At 31.8% G+C, this 23729-nt stretch overlaps 1 protein-coding gene across 1 annotated transcript in view; it reads left to right on the top strand.

Moving 5' to 3' along the window:
- pea (ATP-dependent RNA helicase pea) overlaps positions 1–23729 on the top strand; it is a 159788-nt gene that overhangs the window by 25412 nt on the left and 110647 nt on the right. The window contains exons 3-6 of the mRNA XM_085820150.1: positions 5334–5504; positions 12650–12723; positions 15038–15115; positions 21941–22196. Coding sequence (XP_085676276.1) covers positions 5334–5504; positions 12650–12723; positions 15038–15115; positions 21941–22196 — 579 coding nt within the window. The remainder of the gene's footprint in view (positions 1–5333; positions 5505–12649; positions 12724–15037; positions 15116–21940; positions 22197–23729) is intronic.

The raw sequence follows: 23729 nt of genomic DNA, 5'->3' as shown, positions 1-23729 counted from the left end.
CATCTTCAAAATATCTCCTGTTTCCTTCTGAATTGTTAATTACTAAATACCTTGTCAGTATTATATGTATTCTTTGTAGAGTTGTTTATGATGGAGGTACTTAAAACATTTGTGTAGACCTTGGCTCTCAATCTATGGCCCACGGGACACAGGAGCTCTGTGAAGTCACTTCAAGTGTTCCATAAAAATGCCAAGTACAAAGTTTTAAAAATTGTTTCAAAAGAAAAATCAGTATAGTATAAAACAATTTTTGTATGCAATTGTAATCAACTAATGCAAATGACAATCATAACATTTATATGCATGATATCATAAACTCAGTACATCCATAATTGCTATGAAAAATAATGCCATATACTAGACTGAGTGATATAAGAAAAACCAAGCAAATTAGGTCACTATGTCGAAGAAACTAAATGAAGTATTGGATCAAGTAGTTTACATGGGTAATTTGATTAAAATGAGACCAAAGAAAGGCTGAATTTTGAAATTACGTTGTTCATTTATAAAAGCAGGCTATAAATGTTAACTTCTTCACACAAAAGTAAAATGGCTGTCATGTGGAAAGGTTTAAATCATGTGTTGAAATTTAAAAAATGAATTACTGTCTTCTCCCCGCCCCGAAAGCAGGAAAAGACAAACTTTTCAACATATCTCAAAAATATTTGGCCGATATTTCTGTTGGCTTTAATACTGTCAGTATAAGTATGCAAGAAAACAATGAAAACATTTTTACTTGTGAATTACATCATTGATTCTGTGAAGGATGAGGCAGTCATTTCTTTAATAATCGAACATTTAAAAACAGTAAAAGAAAATTTTGAAAAATATTTTCCGTAGTGAATACTGAATAATTCAACTGGCTAAGTAATGTAACTGCCTTTTCCATTTTTATACTAGATGAAGAGGAGGACCTGGTAATGCAATCTTCAGAGTGCGGATTTAAAAATTCTCCTGAAAAATCCTGGGTCTCTTTAAAGATTAAAAAAAATCCAGGTCTTGGAAAAAAAAAAAAACACTAAATATATTATTTTTTCCCACATCTGTGAGAGGCTGAATTTTTAACACTGGTTAATACTGAAACAAAGAAATGTGAAAAGTTCAGAAATTTAGAAGAGCTGCGAGTGGTTTATTATTTACTTGCTCTTGTGTTTCTGAAGTCTGCAAAGATCACCAAATTCATGTGCATTAAATAGAGATTTGATTTAACTATTGCAGCTTTATATGGTTTGTAAATAAATATGCAAATTTCAATTGATGTCGGTACTTTTAAAAAAAAATAAAAGTAACACTTTATTAAGCAGACGGGCTAACCCCATGCTCACAATGCACCCACGACACGACTCTTCCCAATTGGGGCATAATTGGGTAATTTTTGCTATTCGGCATTATAGCTACTTTCTGGTAATTTTTGCTGTTCAGTATTTGAAATTGTTACATGTTGCAGTTATTATTAGAAGAGTTATACAGTACAAAGTCCGTAATCCGGAATGATCTATAATCCGGACCTCAAAGCCACAAACTTACGCATGCGCGTAAAACGTTTACCCATGCGCGCTTCCGATAGTGAAGAAAGTGTTATTGAAAACGAAAATATTTCGATTGACAAGTTAGTCGGTATTCTCGACACAGCAATTACAGGACTTGAACAGTGGAACTTTGTAACTGAACAAGAAATTATGTCTGTTTATAGAATTAAAGAGAAAGTATTAGCACAAAAAACGAAGCAACTTAAACAACTTACATTGAAAGAAATGTTTAATAAAGTAAACAAATAAATATTAAGCTTTTTTTTTGTAAATTTTGATACCCTTTAGATCATAATTGCTCTTTATTTCATAAATTACGGTTTCATATTTTTTATTGTATGATTCCTGAATGCCATCTTACCAGATTTAAATTGATGATCTATAATCTGGAAAAAGCCCTAATCCGGAATCGTCTCCCGACGAGTCTGGATTACGGACTTTGTACTGTATTACAGTTAAAAAATGGTACAGTATTAGTGCAGACTCCTTGGCTTAGCACAGATTGGTGATTTTCTAATGAAGAAAAGGAATGAATTATTTATTATATGCATAGATATTTTAACATATGTATTTTATGTGTTAATTAGGTATATATACTGAAAGTCAGTTCATAAGTGTGTTTACAAATGGATTTTTCCTTCTTTTGTTCCAGTGGAAATTTTGTTAGGATCACTTTGAATTTACAGCAATAGTTAATTGTAGCAGTTCTGCAGCAAATAATGTGCTACTGCAGAATTTTTAACGGTTTTTTCCATTACACCTGAAATGAACAAGCACACATTATTGAGTTTAAGACCCAAAAAAATAACAGTTTTGTCTATAAGAGCCATTGCATCTTGAAGAATAATAAAAAGAACGCACACAAAAATAGCCAAATTGTTTGTTAAAATTGAAGAATTATTATGTGTATGTAGGCCATAGTTTGAAAATCTGACAGCTTCTGCTAAGGTGGCTGTGCTAATACATAAGTCCCTAAAAAAATAACATAGCAGTAGTTTTTATGTTGCTGATAAAATATGAAACAGTGCTAGTCAGGAGCTAACCCAGTAAACTGGAATCATCCCACAAATATGGACTATGAATTGTTATATATGAAATTGTTTTAATAATGGTAGAGAAGAAAATTGTATAAAACACTTATAACAATAACTGAAATAGTTTATACCTGAAAAATTATAGAAAAGGATACTTGCATATTATCCAACTGACTGTAAAACTGTCGCTGAGCAATGCTTCCTTTGATTTAAATGCAACTGATTCTCAATAAGCCATCTTTTGTTTTTATGAACAAGAATATAAATTAACTATTATTATTATGTTTATTTTTGCATTTTGGAAAAAAAAATATGAATAAAATTTGGTACCTGCCTTCTACAAAACAGCAAACAATGTATTATTTTCAAAGTAATAAGATATCATAAAACTGTATCTATTAACAGATATGATAAGTTGATATAGCTGACAAAAACAGTAATAGATTGGAACAATTACTGCAGGAAGTTCATATTCATATCGTTCTAAACAGAAGTCCGGTAAAATTGGAGGGTCTAACAAAATAGTAGAAATCAACAAAAGCCTTTTTACTAAGGGTAAAAATGAAGAGTCAGATATTGGTCGTATATGAAATAAAGAAGCGTCATTTCCTTCTGAATTCTACAAAAATGATTGCTGCAATTTTGTCAGAATCTCTATCAACTTTCATGATTCGATGTATTTAAATTCGTCGGTTGGTGGGATTATATAAGAAGAGCAATTAAAAATTTTTGAATTCCAAATCGAATATTTACAAATGTGCAAAAATCAATATTAGTATTACCGTTTAGAAACACACTTAGTAGGCTTGAGGGATTTAAAAAAAAAAAAAAAAAAGATTGTTTTTATAGTAAATTCCAACTTTATAAGTAATTGAATTATGCATTACAAAATAAATAATTTTGGGGTTGTACAGTAGCTGCCATTTCTACTGGTTTTTCATCACATCTCCTGGTCTAACAAAAAAATCACAGAATTTCCCAGTTTTTTTAATTTTTAGCTTTTGCTAAGAAAAATTTTTCCCAGCAATAAATCAAATTTAATTGTGCAAATTCCATTTCCCTCCCATAGTGATTTTCAGTATAATTTATCTCATTAAATTTTGCATGATCTGAAATATCTTAATCTTACACATATATAGAATTTTTGCTACTATTCGGCTTTGAGGGCCGTAAAAAATTGCCAAACCATAGTTGATGTCAGTGCTGCCAAAAATAATTGCGGCAACCCTAATGCAAGAAAGTATAATAGTAAATAACTGTCTAAGATTGATGTTTTAACTTAGATGAAAGGTTAATTTCATGTAATACTTTATTATTATAATTTATATAAAAAAAGGCTAAACATGATTGAATGAAAGCATAAAATTAAATAACTATTTCAGATCATTATTATAATTTATATAAAAATTGTTAAACATAACTGAATGGATGCCTGCATCGCTATTTCGCTACCAAGTTCGCTAAAGCATAATTTCATCTCGTTGGTTGTTCAAACATAATTTTCTATAATGAATGATGCCTTTTCTTTGAAAAAATTCTTGGTAAAGTGCAGAATCGCCCACTTATTTGTCTGCCGCTTTTTACAAGGTTAAAAAAAAAAGTTAATTTTTGTCAATTTTGTTTTCTACTTTTTAAGTGAAAATAGGTCGATGTGTACATAAAGTCAGGGTTGTGCGTAGTGCCATTTTTGTGCAATTCTGGGAATTTTTTTTAAAGTGAAAATGGTGGGTGATTTTGCACTTTACCCAAAATTCTATTGCAGACTTTTCGTCATGGGCAATTCCCAAATTGTTAAATCCATAGGCTATCAAAAAAAGGATTTAAAAATTAAACTAGTATTTCAATGGCGTTTTAAGAAATATAGAACTATATAAACTTACGCAATCTGAAATCAGCACGTACGCTAGATTTGGCACGCTGTTAAATGGGTACGTTTGTTAGATTTGGCGCTTTTGCACATACATTTTCACTGCAATTTTTTACGATCCTCAAAACGGAATAGTAATACTAAATTTTTGATGAAGATTTAATCAGTTAATATTTGTATTTAATGTTGTTTTACCTCAATATATACCACATTGCTAAGTTTATGTATGGAATCGTAAGCAAATAATTAATGTACACTTAATAATATGTACAATAATTTTATTTATTTATCTTTTCTTATTGAAAAGAATTTTCATAAATAAAACGTTAAGAAAGTACAAAGCAGTGTTTTTGTATTTCATATTTAGTTATTTTTTTCACCATTAGTATTGTACAGTGTATATAATTAAAACTTGTAAATACGTTAATAGTCTCTTATTATACATTTTCAAAGGCATTAAATGATTTACATGAAAAATATTAAAGGAAATTAATTTGTAATAATTTGTTTGTAAAATGTGTAATAACACTTGTTTTTCAGATTTTTAGGTAGCTGATATAAAAGTTATACAATTAGTAATGCATTTTTTATTTTCTGATTCATTTTAGGAATATAAAAACCTTGTTTTAAGTATTTTTCCATGTGCTTAAAAAATAAAGTAACTTAATTCATGAGCATTTTAAACTGTTACAATCAGCTTACTTCTAGGCTTTTTTCTCATCTTCAAAAGCAAATGTTTTGGCTTTTGAAGGACTTATTTCAGTTTGCCCATAATGTTTTACTTTAAAACTTTGCTAATCACACTTTGTTTTTCTCCCTTTTACTTTTATATTGGTATGTTTCCTTCCTATGTACAATTTCAGTCAATGGCTTTTCATCTATACTTTTATGTTTCATTTCTAGGACTCTTTTATGTCTAATTTGCTACGAATCATACAACAGATGAGGCCTAAATCTTCATCTATAATTGATGATGATGAAGATGATGATTGCAAAGAAAATTTTCAATCTGAACTTGAAAAGAAAAGAGAAAAATATCCAGGTTTAGCTATTCCAAACGATGATAATGTCAGAGTAAGTTTTTTTTTTTTTTTTTTTTTTTTTTTTTTTTTGAGAGGGATAGACTTATTTATTGTTAATTTTTTTAAAGAGTTGTAAATCCTCTTTTTCAAGAAGGATAAATTTATTCATGTCCTTCAACAGTTCATAAAACTATAACAATCATAATTATCATATTGTGATCATAATCATTGTATCTGTTTGATAAATCAAAAATTTAAAAGACAATTATACTGTTCCTATGAAATAAAATGCATTGTCAATACTAACACACTTGAAGATATTATTAGCTCTGTTCCATCTTACTAGTAAAGTTAATATTAACATATTCAAAAAGTCAATTTTGCTCAATTTTGTGAGCCATATGAATTTTTAGAAAATGCATATGAATGTTATTTCCAGTGTTTAAATTTTTTAAAATGCTATTTCCTATTTTTGAAAAGCTATTTCCGTATAACTTTAGGCCCAGAAAAGAATCACATACAACAGGGTTTGTATGGTCCTTTAGACTCCGTAAATGTCCTCATGTTTTTTTAAATCGATTCTGGGTTCTTAAAAGTCTTTAATTTTGGCCAAAATCAGCAAAAGGTCCTTAATTTTAATCATCTGAAATTTTTGTCTGTTTTTAATGACTAACATTTTGAGTGTGAATTGTGAATTTTGGGGAGAATATTTTTGGCGATTCACTGACAAATATGGTTATCTTGTGAATGGGTTCATGGGTTATAATTTGTTTCTATTTCTAAATTAGATGGTAGTGTGACGTCGTGGATGCTTCAGTGGGAACAGAATCAACACTGGTATTGGTGATGAATCACTTTAATTACACAACATAACACAGATACAACATTTAATTAATACATTTAGAAAAACTTGAGTACATATCCGAGTTGGTGACACAATCAGAGACGTTAACAAAGATAACACTCGTCATCTCTGGACAAATTTAGTCTCCACACCTCAGCTCGCTGGCGGAGCTTCCCAAACTCTCTCTGACAGGCGTCTCACCAGAAATCTCATCTCTTTACGCATGCGTATTCCTCAGTTAAGTCGTTGCCATTCACAGTTCTTTAAAATAGGCGTTAAAATGAATTACAGTACTCGTAATGTGAGGAGTTTGCTAACGACGTTCTCTCTAGTCAAGAGCATCATAGGTCTTTCTAGTAGAGTTCAGGAGCGTTCTTTACAGTGGGTTACTGGAGTTTGTGAGCAGGAAGTGAAACATAAGCATTTCAAAATTATTTCATTTTTTTTTTTTTTTTTTTTTTTTTTTCAAATGAAAAGCTCTTAAACAACTTTTCACTTTTGGGAATGTGAATTCTTTTATTAAACAGTTCTAAATTTGGTGACATATCAACATTTTTGCAGTTTCAGGATCAGTTTCTATAGAAAATTTTTAATTCTGATATCTGGGAATTTTTTTATGATTATTTTTAAACATTATGACATTTATAAATTGTTAAAATAATGGTAATATACAGAAATATATTTAAAAAATAACATTAACATAATTAAAAAAATTATTTTTGCTTTCATAATATAAAATGACATTATTTTCCATTTTGGCAACTTATACAATATTTTGAATCTGAAAAATAAACAAGGTAATAAATGCTATAAAGCACAATTTAAGAAACAATTCTTAGCAAAAGCAAATTTGATATGTAATTAATTAAAAATGTCTTCTCAAATTTTTCATGCTAAGAGCACCTATGTAATTTTCATTTTGTTGCTCAGCATGTTACTAAATTCTAAAAATTCTGCCACACCAGCTCTGTAACCAGCCCTTGCCATATATATTTCATATTTCTAAAGAAATAAAATTAGCAGCTTTTTCTATATATTCAAAATACATTTAGTTTTTTTAATAACAGAAATCTTTAATTAAATCCAAAAATTCTAAAATGAAAAGGTTAGGTTAGGTTATTTAATTACGGCAAAGCCTCAAGGGCTATCTGCCTAAGGGAAGGGATGCCTTCGTGGAGGACTTTCTAAGGAAAACTGGCTCGTATACACGTTACACATGGGGAAAACCACAAAAACACCCATGCAGCCAGCTTGTTCGCGGGATTCGAACCTTGGACCGAACTACCAGTGTTCAGCGACTTTACCGCTCGGCCGCTGGTGGGCCCCTAAAATGAAAAGGAAACATATTGAAGAAAGAAACTGAATACATAAAGAGAAAGAAAATTATTCTTCAAAGATACGTACAGTTAATTATTATGTAAATTATCCAGTTGTTTATAATTTAAGCCTTTACTATGATTTCCCAGTTCTATTGTTTCACCAGAATGCAAATCACTTAGACAGTTTTTAAACTGAGGTTTTTGGAGTGTAAGGCAGAGTGTGTTTCTGACCTCTGCTTGCTTGCTGCATTAGTTCTTGCCAGCTCTGATAATTTGTAATTATTCATCTGGGCATTGTCACTGCCAACATTTGAATCTGTTATGATGATAAAGTTACTGAGTCAGCTTAAAATAAAATCCAATTTTTTAGTCTTTGACCACTAGTCCACATTTTTAGTTTGAATTTGACTCTTCTTGTTTAATTACACCACCACAAGCTGTAATTGATTTTGTTAGCATAAGAACATGCCTTTATGCTCTAAGTCCTTTTTAAATAAGAGGCTTATTTAAACCTTTATCTGACTTTGTAGTTACTTTCAGACATAGTGATAATTTGCTTCATGCCTGTTGGCGGGGTTTGGACTTTTACGCTGCAGAAGAGGATTGCTGACCCTACGGCTAAAAAATTTGCCTCACAGCATTATTGTCTTTCTCGAGCTCCCCTTTGATGTCTATAGAGATAATTAAAATGTGGAGGCCTTCTTTATGTGCCTGTATATTGTTAATGAGGCTATTGACCGCGTGTTCTGTAGAGATCCCTTCCTGAATCCAAACTGTAGTTCGTTGATAATGCTGTTTCTTCTAAGAAAGTAATTTAGATGATTCAGGATAACCTTCTCCATGACATTACTAAGAGAGGGCAGGAGGCTGACTGGTCTGTAGGATTCTGGATCTGAGTCTCTTCCTACTTTAAGAAAGAGAGCCACTTCTGCAGTTTTCATTTGATCAGGGAAAGTACCCACTCTCCAGCAGCTTGACATAATGTGAGTAAGAGCTCTGGGAATTCTGACTGTGTCACTTTCAGCATTGCATTGTCAATGCTGTCTGGGCCCGGAGCCTTGTCAGTAAAAATATTGCGTATAATTCTATTTAGTTCCGGCAGTGTTGGTGATACCTTTTCTCTGTCACTGCTGCTCCAGCTGCGGGTATAGAACTTATGTCTAATTCTTTTCTGTGTATCTGAGTCCCCTGACTCTTCATCTTTTTTAAGTATCGTGGTCAGAATTCTTTCCAAAATCTTCCTACTCACCCTCTAGGTGGGGTTCGAAGGGGCACTAAGTTGCAAGGGATGAAAGACCCTGTTAGTAGCTATTCTGTGCGTTAGATCGTAGATTTCAATGAGGTTGCTACAATGTTTTTTCCAGGATTCATTCTTAGCCGTTATAATAGCTTTCTTGTACACTGCCATTTCTTTTCGGTAAACAAGCATTTTTTTAGATCTTTGTTCTGCATTAGAACCCTCAAAGGTACATTGTGGAGAGGTTGACAAGTTAGGAGATAAAGCAAGGAGAAACTAGGGAGAACACTGGTTTGCATATTGAGACAAATTTCTAATTGTTAGAAAAGATGCTAAAGAGAAGAAAATAGATATAAATTAGCCAAAGTGTCTGGAAAAGCTTCAAATTAAAAATTAAATATTTTATTGAGTGTTCAAATTAAATATTTTATTGAGTGTTGTTGCTATAAAACATGTTTTATAGCTTTTAATGTTAAATTATCCTAATATCTTTTAAGAATCAGTGTCATAATTTACATGTGTTTTAAACTGTGATTGTGATTAGGGCCTTTTTTAACAAATATTGTTAAAAAATAAATAAAATTTAATAACAGCCATGTATATCCATAATGGCGAAGATTATCTAACTACCTAATTTAATTATTTATAACTAACTGCTTACTCTTAAAAATTATCTGTGCTTATTAAAGTGAGTTATTGCTTTTCATTAATCCTTACCTTGGTCCCAAGATAAAACACAAAAATATAAAAATTCATATAAAACTTATTTTTTGCATCTAGTGAGACTTAAAATAATACAAAACAAATTATCATCTCTGGTGCTTTAGTGGCTTATTGGAACCGTAAAGTATATTAGCTGGATTAAAACCCTCGGAACTCTGCATGAAGCCACAACACTTACTGCCTCAGGCAGAGCCCAACTAACTTTCAAAACTTGCCGACCGTGCCTACATCCAGCCTTTCAGGTTTGTTCTTATCAGTAGGTCTCTCTCTAGGCAAGCAGCAGCGATGACAACAGCCAGTCATTTGTTATGAATCATGCTGATTATGATTTCATTTCTCATTTTAACCTGTACCACTTGATAAAAATCTATCTGCTATTTACACCAAAACCTAGACTGTGCAAGTGTATGACAAAATGAGACATTAAAAAAAAAAAAAAAAAAAACATAAAGTTAACTGTTAGTAAAACATAAATAAAATGTCACTTATCTTCTTTCAAATATGTCCAACTATTGCAAGTGTAAAATATTTAATGCTATTTGATAAATTTTGTAAAGTTTATTTTATTCTCAAACTTACTGCTCTCTCTGTCCCAAATTAGTTGCTACATTTGAATAAAAATGCTGTAGCTGTGAGCTATGGTACAAAGAAGCAGAGAAAAAGAATAGAAACAGCAAAACATTAATGAGACAGAAAACATTTTATTGAAAGGTTATGCTACAAGAGGTGTTTGAAATTACAACCAGAAGTTGTCTGGTAGGCTTGACAGCAATGCTTCATGGAATTCCTTACATTCTGGAAGATTCCTGATATGTCATATATCCTCCTGCTAACTCCAGATATCAAGCTATGAGGTCTTCAACTAAGCCCACACATGGACATTGTGCTGATTGAAGGCACCCTCGCGTGTGAAGTATGCTTCATCTGTGAACAATACAGATGCAGCAAATGTGCTGTCTGTAGCATTCTGTTGCAGGAACCATGTAGCAAACATCCTCCAAAGTGGATAATCCTTAATCTCTAATGATTGGACACAATGAGGATGGTATGCACTTTTTGGTTTGCTGCAAGTATCCTCCAGACAATAGATTGAGATATACCCACTTGTTGAGATATTGCTTGAGTACTTGTACTTGGATTGTTTTCTGCCAGGTGTCCTTGTCGTTCGCTGTCGATGCAGTGTAGCTCTCATTAAACAACCAGTCTCGCATAACCTTCTGTTCACACTTGTGAAGGTTGTGTGATGTAGAGCACACCTGTTTCAGTAACTTTCTTGGCACAGTCATCGATTGCCATGCCCGTTACAATCTGCAGCTCCATACATGATCAGCATGTCAACCAGTCCATCATTTGAATATATGTTCATCCTACTACCACGGGAAACAGATCGCAAATGAAGACTTACAGGATCGCTGTACATGCAAGCTTCTATTCAGCACCATCTACTGCAAGACTGCCGGGAGGAATCTTCCAGAATGTAAAGCATTCCATGCAGCTCAACTGCCTGGCCTGCCTGATGACTTCTGGTCGTAATTTCGAACATTTTGTTCTGGTACAAACTTTCAATAAACTTATTTCTGCCCCATTAATGTGTTGCTGTTTCTGTTCTTTTTCTGTGCTTCTTTGCACCATAGTTCACAACTACGGCTTTTATGACTCTACATTCTTATGTGATTCCGGGAACCCTTACACATCCTGCAAGTTTGTCAGTCTGGTAGTGAATCACCTTGTGTATTACAAAATGATGGTTGATTTGAGGTAGAACTAGTACTCTAGGTACGAGTGGCATTGAGGAGTGAATTGCATCTTAAGAGGAGATTCTAAAGAGATACAAAGTCTTTAAACTTTCAAATATTGGATTGCTGATAAATTTCTGTCCGCTTTAGCAGTATACTCTGAATGTTTACTTAATGCATTGCCAAAAGGTTGGTTCTCTCTCTCTCTCTCTCTCTCTCTCTCTCTCACACACACACACACACACACACACACACACACACAAAAAAAGACATCATCTGCACTGCAAATATATTTGGAATTGTCTTTTGCAACTAGAGAGATAAATAGTTAATGTCGTGTATTGTCAGTAACAAACATCATGATGTCATCATGTAACTCAGAGGAATTCCCATTTCTTTATTTTCATCTTCCAGTCCTTCTTTATCGTGTGCTGCTACAGTAGTAGTAATTAATGTTTTTACAAAAAATTAAATTTTTGTAATGAGTCGGTAATACTCATTTTGAATGTATCTGATTCATGAAACAGCTTTACTGTAATATTATTTAAAAAACATTTCTTGTTAACACTAAATATATGCATTGAAATTTTTACTTGTGCAACAAGTACGTGTTGCACTCGCTAAACTATTAATAAAAATTTGTTGCGATATTCAGAAACTGATAGATAAATATTAAAAATTTCCAACTTAGATTTGTTATAATAAATCTAGGAAAATATGCAGAAATTCTAACAACTGCTTATTTTTTATAATTTGTGTGAACTGAAGTAAATTGAAAGAATATGTTTAATGAGGTTACTAGATGACACTGCAAATCCAATTTCTTGTTTTGCTTTTAAATTTTTGAATGATTAATTAATATGATGAATAATTTCTTAAAATAAAAAATGAACTTTGCATATATCTTAGATGAACACATACAAATTGATGATTGGTGCGATTTGATGTGACACACTATTTTAGTGTTTATTTAATTATGTCAGTGCTTAAACATTTTAAAAATATTTACACAGTCAAATTTTTCATGTGATTCTTGTTGTCCAGCTGCTTCTCAATGACATCTAAATTTTTTGAAATGTCCTTTGGGAAGCAATAATGCCCATATTAGGAAAAGCACTTGTAGAAGTTAATTGATAGTGAAAATGGTGAAAGAAATGATTTATTATCCTATGAAAACTTTATGGGTAATCTGTAACAACATCATCTAAACATAGTGCACTTGATAATTATTGAGGGTGTTCCTTACATTGTGAGGCATTAGTTGAAAGCAATGTTATAAACAATCAATTTTTAATTTCTGAAACTTTCTTACACTTTTTTTTTTTTTTTTTTTTTCAGAATATGTTGGATGAGGATGAGAAGATTGCTGAAGAAGCTTTAGCTGAATTGGAAGCTTTTGCTCCCAAAATGAAGTAACTTAATTTTTTAGTGCCCTTTTAGTCTTAATATTAAACTCATTGCAATATTATATATTGAAAGGAAGGCTGTTATTACAGCAACTACTGTAAGCTGTTGTTATTAAAGAAAGTTCTCTGTGAAAGCTATCATTTTTTGTAAATATAATGAAGCTATTTTTTAGAAACTTTTTGTAATTAAATAAATACTATGCATAAAAATTATATTGATACACTATCTAAACATTATGACTGTGTATTTATATATTAATATAATATTTAATACAGTATAATAAGCACCTATAATTTTTACTTCTTCAAAAACACTAATATATACACAAAATATTCTAACTAATTCCAATTGAAGAGATGGAGTGTATTCTTCCTTAATCAGGACTAAGTCATTTACAGACAAATTTTCGTGAGATTTCTTCCACTTATTTCAGTGTTGTGGTTCGGAGAAATATTCTCAGCTCCAATTTTTCGAAAATTTTTGGAAACTTAGTAGTTTGGCTTTCCACCAATTGCTGTGTTTTATTATGAAGGTAGCAGCAAAATCCATATTGATTCGAAGGAAAGCTTGTGAAGCTGTAATTATAGATGATAATAAGTCAGCCATTATTTGTCTTGCAACTTGGACATGATATCTACAGCAAACAACACAGTATTTAAGGACTTTTCTTATTTCAGATCTAGTAGCGAGAACTCAAAATTTTGCTCTTATTATAGAAAGTAAAATTGCAGGAGGTGCATGCAAATATTTTTTATGATAACATCTAATGATGAGCATAGAAATGAAATATTTTTGAGGAATGAGCATGGGATGCCTTTGATTTTTCAAAATGTTTGAATTCCTTAATTGTTCTTCTCCACAAAAAATTCCATTTTCATCAAGGAGGGGATTTGAAGATAGTATTCGGCTGCTCGATTTCAAAGATTTTCTACTCTTTAAGCTTGATACCCCATCAAGATATTCATAATGTTGTAAAGTTCTTAACTGTTGTACAGCTTGCATTATCAAGTTCTTCACTAACAAGAAACCCTGTTTTCTTAAAAGTGTGTTTCAAACAGTTGATAAATCTGAAACAAATAAGCAACAAGAGCTTATAATTTTGAGCAAGTTGAAAATTTCCAGAGAAATGAATCATCACCAATTTTAGCGAAACTGAAAATAATGTGTTTTGTTTTTCCTTTGGTTACTTCTTGACTGTCTAATTTAATGTCTATTTGTTCATCCAACAAAGAATCAGGATAATAATTCTGTAACAAGGAAGATCCATTGAACCACTGATCACAATCAGTTAATTCATTACATTGTGAGCCTCTAATACCATAATTTGCAGGATTATTTTTTCCTTGAACATGATTTTATTTCACCTCAAGAATGATGATTTGAATTTTTGACACTTGTTTAGCTACAAAATGAAGCCATTTCTGTGATTCAGAGGCAATTGAGAAAAAGGTGATAGTAGAATCTGACCATGTGAAACAATTACTAGCAGGACCATTTGAACATTTCATCACTGCCTTCAGCAAATTTGCTAAAAATAGTGCAGAATATAATTACAATGTTGATAAAAATTTCACTTTAAGTGGTGCAGCTCTTGTTTTTGTATATATAAATGACATTTTAATTTCTTCCTCAGGTTTAGTATACATAGCTGTACAATACATCTTGCCACATGAACCACAAAAGACATGTAACTCCATCGTATGATAATTATCAGCTAAAATTACTCCATGACAGTGATTATAAATCATTGATTGTTGTGGGTTGAGAGTTTCATCACAAACTAACTTATTAGTTCATCAGTCTTTGAGAACTATTAAATAACATTTTTTGTTAGGCATAGAACAAATATATTCTTTCTTGATATAATCCTTTACTACTGCTGGCTGAAATACTTTAAAATTTCATATGCCAGTTTCTATTTTGTCACCTTATTTCAACTAAAATCATTCTTTTGTTTTGTTGTACTCTGCATAATACCAATAGATTTGTTCATTTAACCATATCCCTGTAAAATTTCTTTCAATTTGAGACTTTATCTCCGAGATCTGTACTTTGCATTTTAACCTGGCATTGTAATAATGTGTATTGAATAACTTGACTTGTTCTTCAATGTGATGAAGTGGTAATGTAAGCAAAAATTTGTATATGAAATCATTTGTGTATTTTTTAAATATATATTCTTTTTTCCTTTCCTCTGCCATTTCTTTTTTTATTTTATTTTAATAGTTGTATCAATTTTTTGCTGTTGTAAGTGCTTACAGAGAAATCGAATGCAGTTTAATTGCGGACTATGTATTCATACTGTCAATTTACTTTTAGAAGTGCAAAGAAAGAATCGTTATCCCCAGATTCCAGGAAATCAAAAAAAGACAAAGCGAAACACAAGTCATCAAAAAGGTATTTGCACTTTTTACATATAGAATAAAATAGTTTTTTTTTCTTTTAAAATTTAAATTTTTTGTTAGTTTATGTTGTCATAGTTTACTGTAGTTCTTCCTAACACCTTATTATAAATATTTTGAAGTACTTCAGTATTGAATTTCTAAAATAACTTTCAACTATAATTGTTTCAGAGTTCCATGCTGTACAAAATTATAGTATCTAAATGATGCATATTCAAAATCTACATCTCAATCAATTAAGTAATATTGCTTTTGAATCTAGAAAGAAAGTAATTGAAAAATCAGCATTATTGAAAATTCTTAAATGATATTGTAATACTTTTTGATTATCTACCAAAACGTTGCTAATTCATTGCCAACTTTAGAGAGCATTCATGAACTATTTGGCAACACCTGTTTTCAAAACTGTGGTAAACTAAGAATTCCAGACTAGAGCAACAACAGTAAAATTTAAAAAGCAAGAAACTGCTAATAAAAATTCACCCTTTCTGAGAAATTTTGTTTGTTTGTGTGTGCACACACGCATGTGCACAGCAATAATTTTTTGCGTAAAAAAATCAGAGAATTGTACAAATTTTACATCCATACAGCTTCAGCTCATGCTGGTCAAAACCAGTTATGTGCATACATAACATGGGTTGCCACATAGATACTTTCTGGCAATATCATGGATTGCCATATAACTTTGTTGACATATTGGTTTACTTCATAATTGCTTTTTCTTAACATTTCGGTAGGGATGCAGATAATTAAAAAGTACTAATATTACTTTTGAATTAAGGAAGAAATTAAGTAAAAAATTAGCACTGTTATTTGAAAATTTTTGAAGTATATGACTGGAATACCTGAAACTTTGTTTTTCTTGGTACTTATATTGTATTATGCCAATGACCAGGGAACTGTTGTCAAGCAGCACAATTTTTTGTCAGTTATGGATAAGCATTATGTAACAGCATATTAATAACTACTGCACTTTCAGCTGATATAAACTTGGTCAGTTAATGATAAACCATCTTTGTTTTTATGAACAAGGATATATAAAACAACTGTTATATTTATACTGATTTCTTTTATTTTGACAAAGTATTAAAATTTGGGACCTGCTTCCTACAAAACAGCAAACAGTAAATTATTTTCAAGATTATGGTATCCTACCGGGAAAACAATTTATATACACTATTGTTTTAACTGAATATGGCCAGCAAAACAATAATAGCTAGCATGATTAGTTTCGTGAAGTAGTCACAGTGATTTTATACTCACAGTTTACTAAACAGAGCTTCTGGTGAAATTGGAGAACTCATCAAAATAGTAGAAATTGACAAAAGCCTTTTTAGGAAGTGCGAAAAACAAAAGGCATTGAATACTGATTGTTTATTAAATAAAGAGATAGCAATTCCTTCAGAATACCATAGAAAGGATTGGTGTAACTCTGACGGGATCTTCACCAACTGTCATGTTTCAATGGTAGCCAACTCTTACAGTTAATGGGATAATACATAAGTATCATTTCAAACTTATTTGTTTTGTTTTGATTTTGAGATTGGAAGTGCTAATGTATTTCACAACAGATCTTAGTAAATTGTTATTTTAATGTGCAGTTTAAACTTAAATGAAAAGAGCGAAAAAATTCTGAATGACAAAAAATTGAAGTCAGCACGACTTGCAGAAAATTCTGTTTGGTAGCATCCTGGAAGGTTTTAAAGCATGAATTTAAATAAATATAACAAAATAAGATGGAAATTATTATGTACATTAATGATCAAAATTATTTTGATGTAAAAGAAATATTGAAATATAATTAAAATCAAGAAAATCAGTTTAAAGTGTATATATTTTCTTGCCTCCCATAAAAGGCTTAAGAATAGTGTGAAGTCATGTGGTTCTGAAGAATAATTGGTATGCATTCACTTGAATAGATAAAGAATGTTTTCTTTGTCCTTTTTAATACTAGCTGCCTAAAATAGTAAATATAAAAAATAAAAAAATAAGTAATTTTAAGGCTCTTGTAACTCTTGTAATTTCATAAAATAGATAATATTTTAAATTAGTATCTCATAATTTAAATGCATTTTTATTTAGATCAGTCAGATTAAAGAACATAAAAATTATGAATTGGGTATGGTTATTGCTTTTAATTGCTTTGGTGTGTTAACTGGTAACAAACAAATTAAATCTGAAGGGTTTGTCTTATGCTTTGCCTAGTGGAAATTTCCTCATGGAAGATAAAAGTATTTTGTTTTAAGCAGTTGCAACACATTTCTTTAATATAGCTGAATTTGTTGAACAAAAGTGGAAGATAAATATCAGGTTGTAGTGAAAGTTTTCTACCAAAAAAAAGGGAGGTTCTTAATAAAGTTAGTAAAAAACATGAAAGCAGTACCTCTAGTGCTGGTGGAAGTCACCACCCAAATCTGTGATTTTCTGCCAAAGTTTTAGTAGTTTTTCAACTTCAGCCCAGAAATGTGGTGGTCATGAGTCTGAAAACGGATCAACCTCACTTCGGACGTCCTGTGCAGAATGGAAGATAGCACCAGCAAGATGTAGATGCAGGTGTGAAAAAGGCAGAAGTCCAAAGGAGCAATGTCAAGGCTATGTGGTGGGTGTGGCAAAAGATCCCATTTGAGTCCAGCCGGTGAATGCATACACATGTGGTCTTGCATTATGTTGATCGAACACTACTTTTTCGTGCCGAAACTCAGTTTGATGTTTTTCTTGATAGCAGCATTGACACGGACTTGCATCTCGTTATACACCTAACTGTTGAGGGTTTTACCTTTTTCCAGATACTCTTAGGGGAAAATTGCAGTCCCATCAGATACAAAACATGATTTTTTTTATGCAAATTGTGCTTTACAATGCTGCTGCTCATCGAGCGCAGGCCAACCCCCTTTTCAGCCTCTGTTGTAAATCCACTTTTCATCACAAGTGATGATTCGGTCCAGAATTTGTCCTTGTATTGATATTTGAGCAGATTAGTGCAGGCCTGAACACGTCTATCTGCTTGATTCAGTTCATGCGGCACCCAGCGATTGAACTTGACATCAAGTTTGTGCGATGCACAGTGCATCTAATCGACATAGCACTAATGTCTGACTCCTTAGTAAGCTCTCAAGTGGTTGCATGCTGATCTTTTTCCAGAAGCCCTCATCAACATCCGTAGGCCGGCCAGAGCACTTTTCTTTTTCAATGTCATAGTCCTTGTTTTTCAACTTTTGATAGCAAACCTTTACAGTGTCATATGGTACAATGTTAGTACCTAAAGCTGTACACATGATTTGGTGACATTCTGTAGCTGACTTTTTGCAACAGAACTAGAAGTAAATAATGGTTCTAATCTGGTAGCGTGATAGTTCCATTTGAGACACCTTGTACTTAATGATAGTGATATTTTTTTACAAATTTGACAACACAGTATTCTATAGCAAGTCTCTTTCTTTCAAATGCCCAAAATCGTTTGACAAAATATAGTTAAACATGCCAATGTGAACTGTTTGTGCAGATGATATTTGCAGTGGCGGGAAACTTTTATTAAAACCTGATATCTTACATTTTGCTGAATCACAACATTGTAGTGTACTGGAGGTGAAAAATTTTTATGTCAAGTAGTGACAACACTGTTTGCTTTTAAATTGTTGAGTTTGTCAATACATTTTCCATCAAGTGTATTTTGTAAGTACATACAAAAGCAAGAGCGTAATTCTCTAAGGTTATGCCTAAATGAGTCAAATCACAGAAACATCAGTTGCTTTGCATTTAAAGGTTCAATAATGGTAGTTTAGGAAATGATCTCTTTGTTCTGGGATATATCTGACTTCAGAATGGAACTAAATTTTGTATTTAGAAAACATTTTATTTATTAAATATTTCAATTTAAGGAATTCATCTTATCAAGAAGTGCTTCTGGTTTTTATTAAGTTTTATCTGCATCAAGCATTTAGTTTAATTTCTTGAAAATTTTGAGTCATCAAAATTCAACAGTACAGGGATGTCATAAATAAACTTCACTGACATGTGAACCTCTCGTGATCTATCAACTCAGTCAACTGAAATGAAATTTCAGGTATAGTTACTTGAAGGTATACGCTCTAGATTGTGATGATTTTAAGTAATAGGGCTCTCACAGTTACAGTTACAATGAAAAAATGCTGAAATTTTTTAAATAGCAACATCTACTTTTTTCTGCGCAAATTGATAAGTGCATCGAAAAACCATAAATGGCATTGGAGTAATACACTTATGATGACAATTGCCGGCATAAAATGCTTGCAAAGAAGAGCATTGTAAAGAACCAGCAGGGTTCGTAGCGGTCCTTATAAGTGCTTATAAGTCCTTATATTTGAAAATAAAATATAAAGGCCCTTATAGGTGCTTACTTTTTCTTTAAAGTCCTTATTTTTTTGTTTTTAGTGCTTATTTTTTGCTTTTAGTGCTTTTTTTTAAAGGAACGCGCAATTTTTCCCGGTACCAAAGCCGAAACTAAATAAACAACTTTTCTTCCTAATATGGAATGTCAGATAGTGAATCATACTCCCGGAAATAGCTTTTCCCTCTTTCTCTGCATTAAACATAACCTCTGGTGTGCACGGAGAGTACAGACAGGTGTCCGTCATTCTGTTGGTCAAAGCATTGCGAAAGCAGTAGAAAATTCCGGTACATTTGGCATTCTTTTCCTCCCACCCAAATACTACACGCGTTTGAATTTCTATCAAGATCTTAATAATTTGCATTCTCATTCCGCTTGGTCAGTTCATATTCGTGTTTATTATGATCGTTATGCTTATATTATGAGCATATGTATGAATGTTTAGAATAACATAGTTGCAGTAACTGCTAAAGTATAGTAAACTTCCAAAAATGGTTGTGTTTTAACACAGATTAGCTTTCTAATTAATAATATTCGGAATGGCGTAAATAAAGGGAAAGTAATTGAATAGTCAAAATAATTTCATTTTTTTGGCCAATACATTATACAGTACGAACGTTGGGAGGTTCTCCTCTTTCTCCGCAAAATCTCGAATATTGAAACTGTTACAGTTTGTTGCAAAACAAGCAACGGACTTTTTTTTTTTTTTTTTTTTGGTCACTTTCCAATCTGGATTGAATAGGACTAAAAGTTCTGCGGTAATTTAACGCAATCTGTTGAAAATTAGAATGAAAAACACCCCAAGTCTCTTTCTTTTCCTTTATTTAGTTCTTTATTCTCCCAATATCGGCAGCTGTTGAATCCGATTGCGTAATATCACGTCGGGAAGAATTACGGCGCACGCGCACGTATTGCGCAATAACGTTTGCGATATTTTGCAGAGATAATTAATTTTGATGTTCGGTCCAAGATTTGTTTATGAACACTTAAAAGAGTTTTTGCTAAGCTTTTCTGTTCCGTTGGTTTGTTTTTATATGATGCACATATCGAAATGTCAAAAGCATTTATTTAGCGGAAAATCTAAAGAGCGGCTACAGTCTCTCCCCCCCCCCATCCGCTCCTTCAAGTTACGCTCGACTGTCCGAATATTCGCCAATTCCAAGTATGCGGGTTAGTTAAGCTTTTACTGTTAAAGATGGCTGCATGAAGCAAATTTCTGTCTTCTGATTTCAGAAATGTTCCTCTTTTTTACTTAAATTACTTTGCTTGCAATATCTGTTAAGGAAAAACTGATATACGATGAAAATTTAGAAAATGTTCAGAATTTAGATTTAAATTAGTTAAATATCAATATGAGTGGAAAAATAAATTGTGTTTATTATTAAGTTCCAAGCAAATAGAATAAATATGCCTTATTATTTTTTATTTCCTCTATTTTGAACTGAAATTTCATCATTAAATCTTGTAATATAGTTTAGTTCTGCATAGTTTTTTTTTTCTCTCATTGTAAACTAGTTCTGTAAATTGAACTGTTATTTAAAATTTAAAGTAATTATTTTCCATGGTTGAGGTAATGCTTATTTTCTCTTAATAAATACTGCATTTCTCATATTTTAAATTACGAGTCTAATTTTTAAGGTTATGCAGTTGTGTATAATGTAATTAGACAGGTGCTTATTTTTTTCTTAAAATGTGCTTGAAAAGTGCTTACAGGTGCTTATTTTTTTAACTAAAATGTGGCTATGAACCCTGACCAGTGACAACATAAGAGAAGAAAGAGACAAAAAAACTTTTATTAGAATTGCAAGTTTTCTGTTAGTGCAGCATTTCAAGGTAGAGTCATGTTCTGTAACGTTGCAGCTTTGTGGCCAGCGTGATCCCCCAATGTCATTCCAGTGGATTACTGGTTCTGGGATTATCTAAGATATACACTTCAAATATATGAGATTTGTAAGATGCCATAAAATTGCAGCTTCCTCTTGCAATGTTATGTTCGTTGGTGTTGTCAAAAATCTCCCACATGCAATGTGTTATTGTCTATGGAGGTGGGCATCTTGAAAACTTGTAATTCCAATAAAAGTCCCCCCCCTCTCCTCTGTTGTGTTGTCATTGGTCTTTATAATGCTGTTCTTCAGAAATGTTTTGTATGTGCAATTTTTGTCATTTGTGTATCATTCCAGTGCCATTTATCGTTTTTCAATACACTGATCAATATGCACAGGAAAAAAGTGGGTGCTGTTGTTCGAAGATTAAAAATATTTTTCACTGTAATCATAACTGTAAGAGTTCTATTGTTTTAAATCATCACAATCTTAAGCACATACCTTCAAGTAATATCTGAAATTTCATTTTAATTGGTTGAGTGGATCGGCCGCTAAGGGTTTATATATGAAATAAGTTTTTTTATGACCACCCTGTAACTAAATTCTACTTATCTGCTTTTTTCTTTCACAGGAATCATTCTGAAGAAAGGCATCACAAGAGAAGGTATTCACGGTCAAGGTCTCGGTCTAGATCCCCATCATACAAAAAGAAAAAATATAGGTATTCTAGGTCTAGGTCAAGGTCCCCTAGGAAAAATAAGAGCTGGCGTAGCTCTAAGTCACGTTCTTTGTCACCTCGATCTGATAAGAAAAGTCGTCATCCTGAGAGCAAACGATCTGAGCGGGAAAAACCACCTCCGTTGCCATTGGAACCAGTAGTAGGACAGGTAATTTGTCCATTAAAGTGCAGAATTGCATAAATATTGCTATCCTTTATTCTATTCTAAACTGAATAGAAATGTACATATATTATTTTAGTATAATATTTATTAATAAAACTAAAGCTTGTTTAATATATTAAATGAGGGGATAAACATATTTAGGATCTTTAATTCTTCAAAACATGCACTTCAAATATTTATTGCAGAGTTTTTACATTTAAGACATTCAATACATCCTGATGTGATTTGTTCCATATATCGATACAGCATTCTGTTACTCTTTCTTGTGAAGATATGAAAGTTTGGATTTTCAGATTAAATTCACCTCATAGAAACTGGCTAAATCTGGACTCTGAAGCAGCTTGTTGCAGAGTGTGGCTCTTTAACACTTTTTCTCTTAAGTTAGTTTTGATATAGGTTAGAAATTTAAGTAGACAAAGCAAGTAGTATCATTTTGTAAACCATATTTGCTGTCTTGTGTGTCTGTGTTGCATTCTGTAATTATTCGTGTAAAGTATCAACATTTTTTACTATAATTATACAGAAACTAAGCCACATAATAATACTTGGTGGCATCCTAGAATTTATTGCAGTTTGATATTTATTATTTAAATGTACAGAAAAATTTTACCCAATTTTGCCTCAAAATTAGCCATTTCATGAATTACCGTTTCCTTTAGAATACACTCTTTCTACCTTTATAAACCGCAGTATGTGTAATATAAAATATATTTTCTTGTCTATCATGTCTTATTGTCAAAACTATGTCCATGACCATTTATTAATTTCCTAGATGATACTGCTTGCTGTTGGCGAGTATAAAAGGTTAGCGATTGTTTTATCTCTAAACCAGCCCCAACACAGAACCACTTTTATGTTGTAATATAGTGTGTTATACTACATTGATGTTATCAGATAGTTAGTGGACAGTTTTACATTTGTTATTGCCAAAATGGACTCTCTTGGAACAGAACTTATTTTCCAGTCATGCTGCCTGATTTTCATGGTTTTGACTAACAGTAGCCTGTAACAGCAGAATCAGGTTGAGTACTTCCAGTTCTTTTCTACTAGACTTAGTCATTTTATACATTTTTAGCATGCACAGAAACAAACCTAATATTTTTTTCTTTTTAAATATCAATAATATTAATAATAACAACATGAAATTTAAATATGTAAGTGTAATATTTTTCTCAGATCTACTCCATTATAGGACTAAACAGTCGTGAAACTTTTATAACAAGAAGTGTATCTGTTAAGCTAATTATTTCATTGTACAAAGAAGTAGAAACATTTACAAAATATATTATTGACATTGCTTACTTTGGAAACAAGAATAACGTTAAAAAGTTTAAGAATAACACAGTTAATTTAAAGATGGCAGGTAGACAACATTGTCGGTTAAGATATGTTAAAATGGGTTTTTCTCTTTATTTCAGCATCTGCACATAAATTCATATAAATAAGAATAAAATAACGTATCACTATTACCACAGTGTATTTTCTTTCAATTTGGGGCATGTATCTTTTTACAGAAAA

Source organism: Stegodyphus dumicola, chromosome 7, assembly GCF_044657685.1.
Source record: "Stegodyphus dumicola isolate Sdum_Otavi_A_Nest chromosome 7, ASM4465768v1".
Lineage (NCBI taxonomy): Eukaryota > Metazoa > Arthropoda > Arachnida > Araneae > Eresidae > Stegodyphus > Stegodyphus dumicola.
Note: the sequence above shows the minus strand (reverse complement) of the source record. Positions and strands in the feature narration are given on the sequence as shown.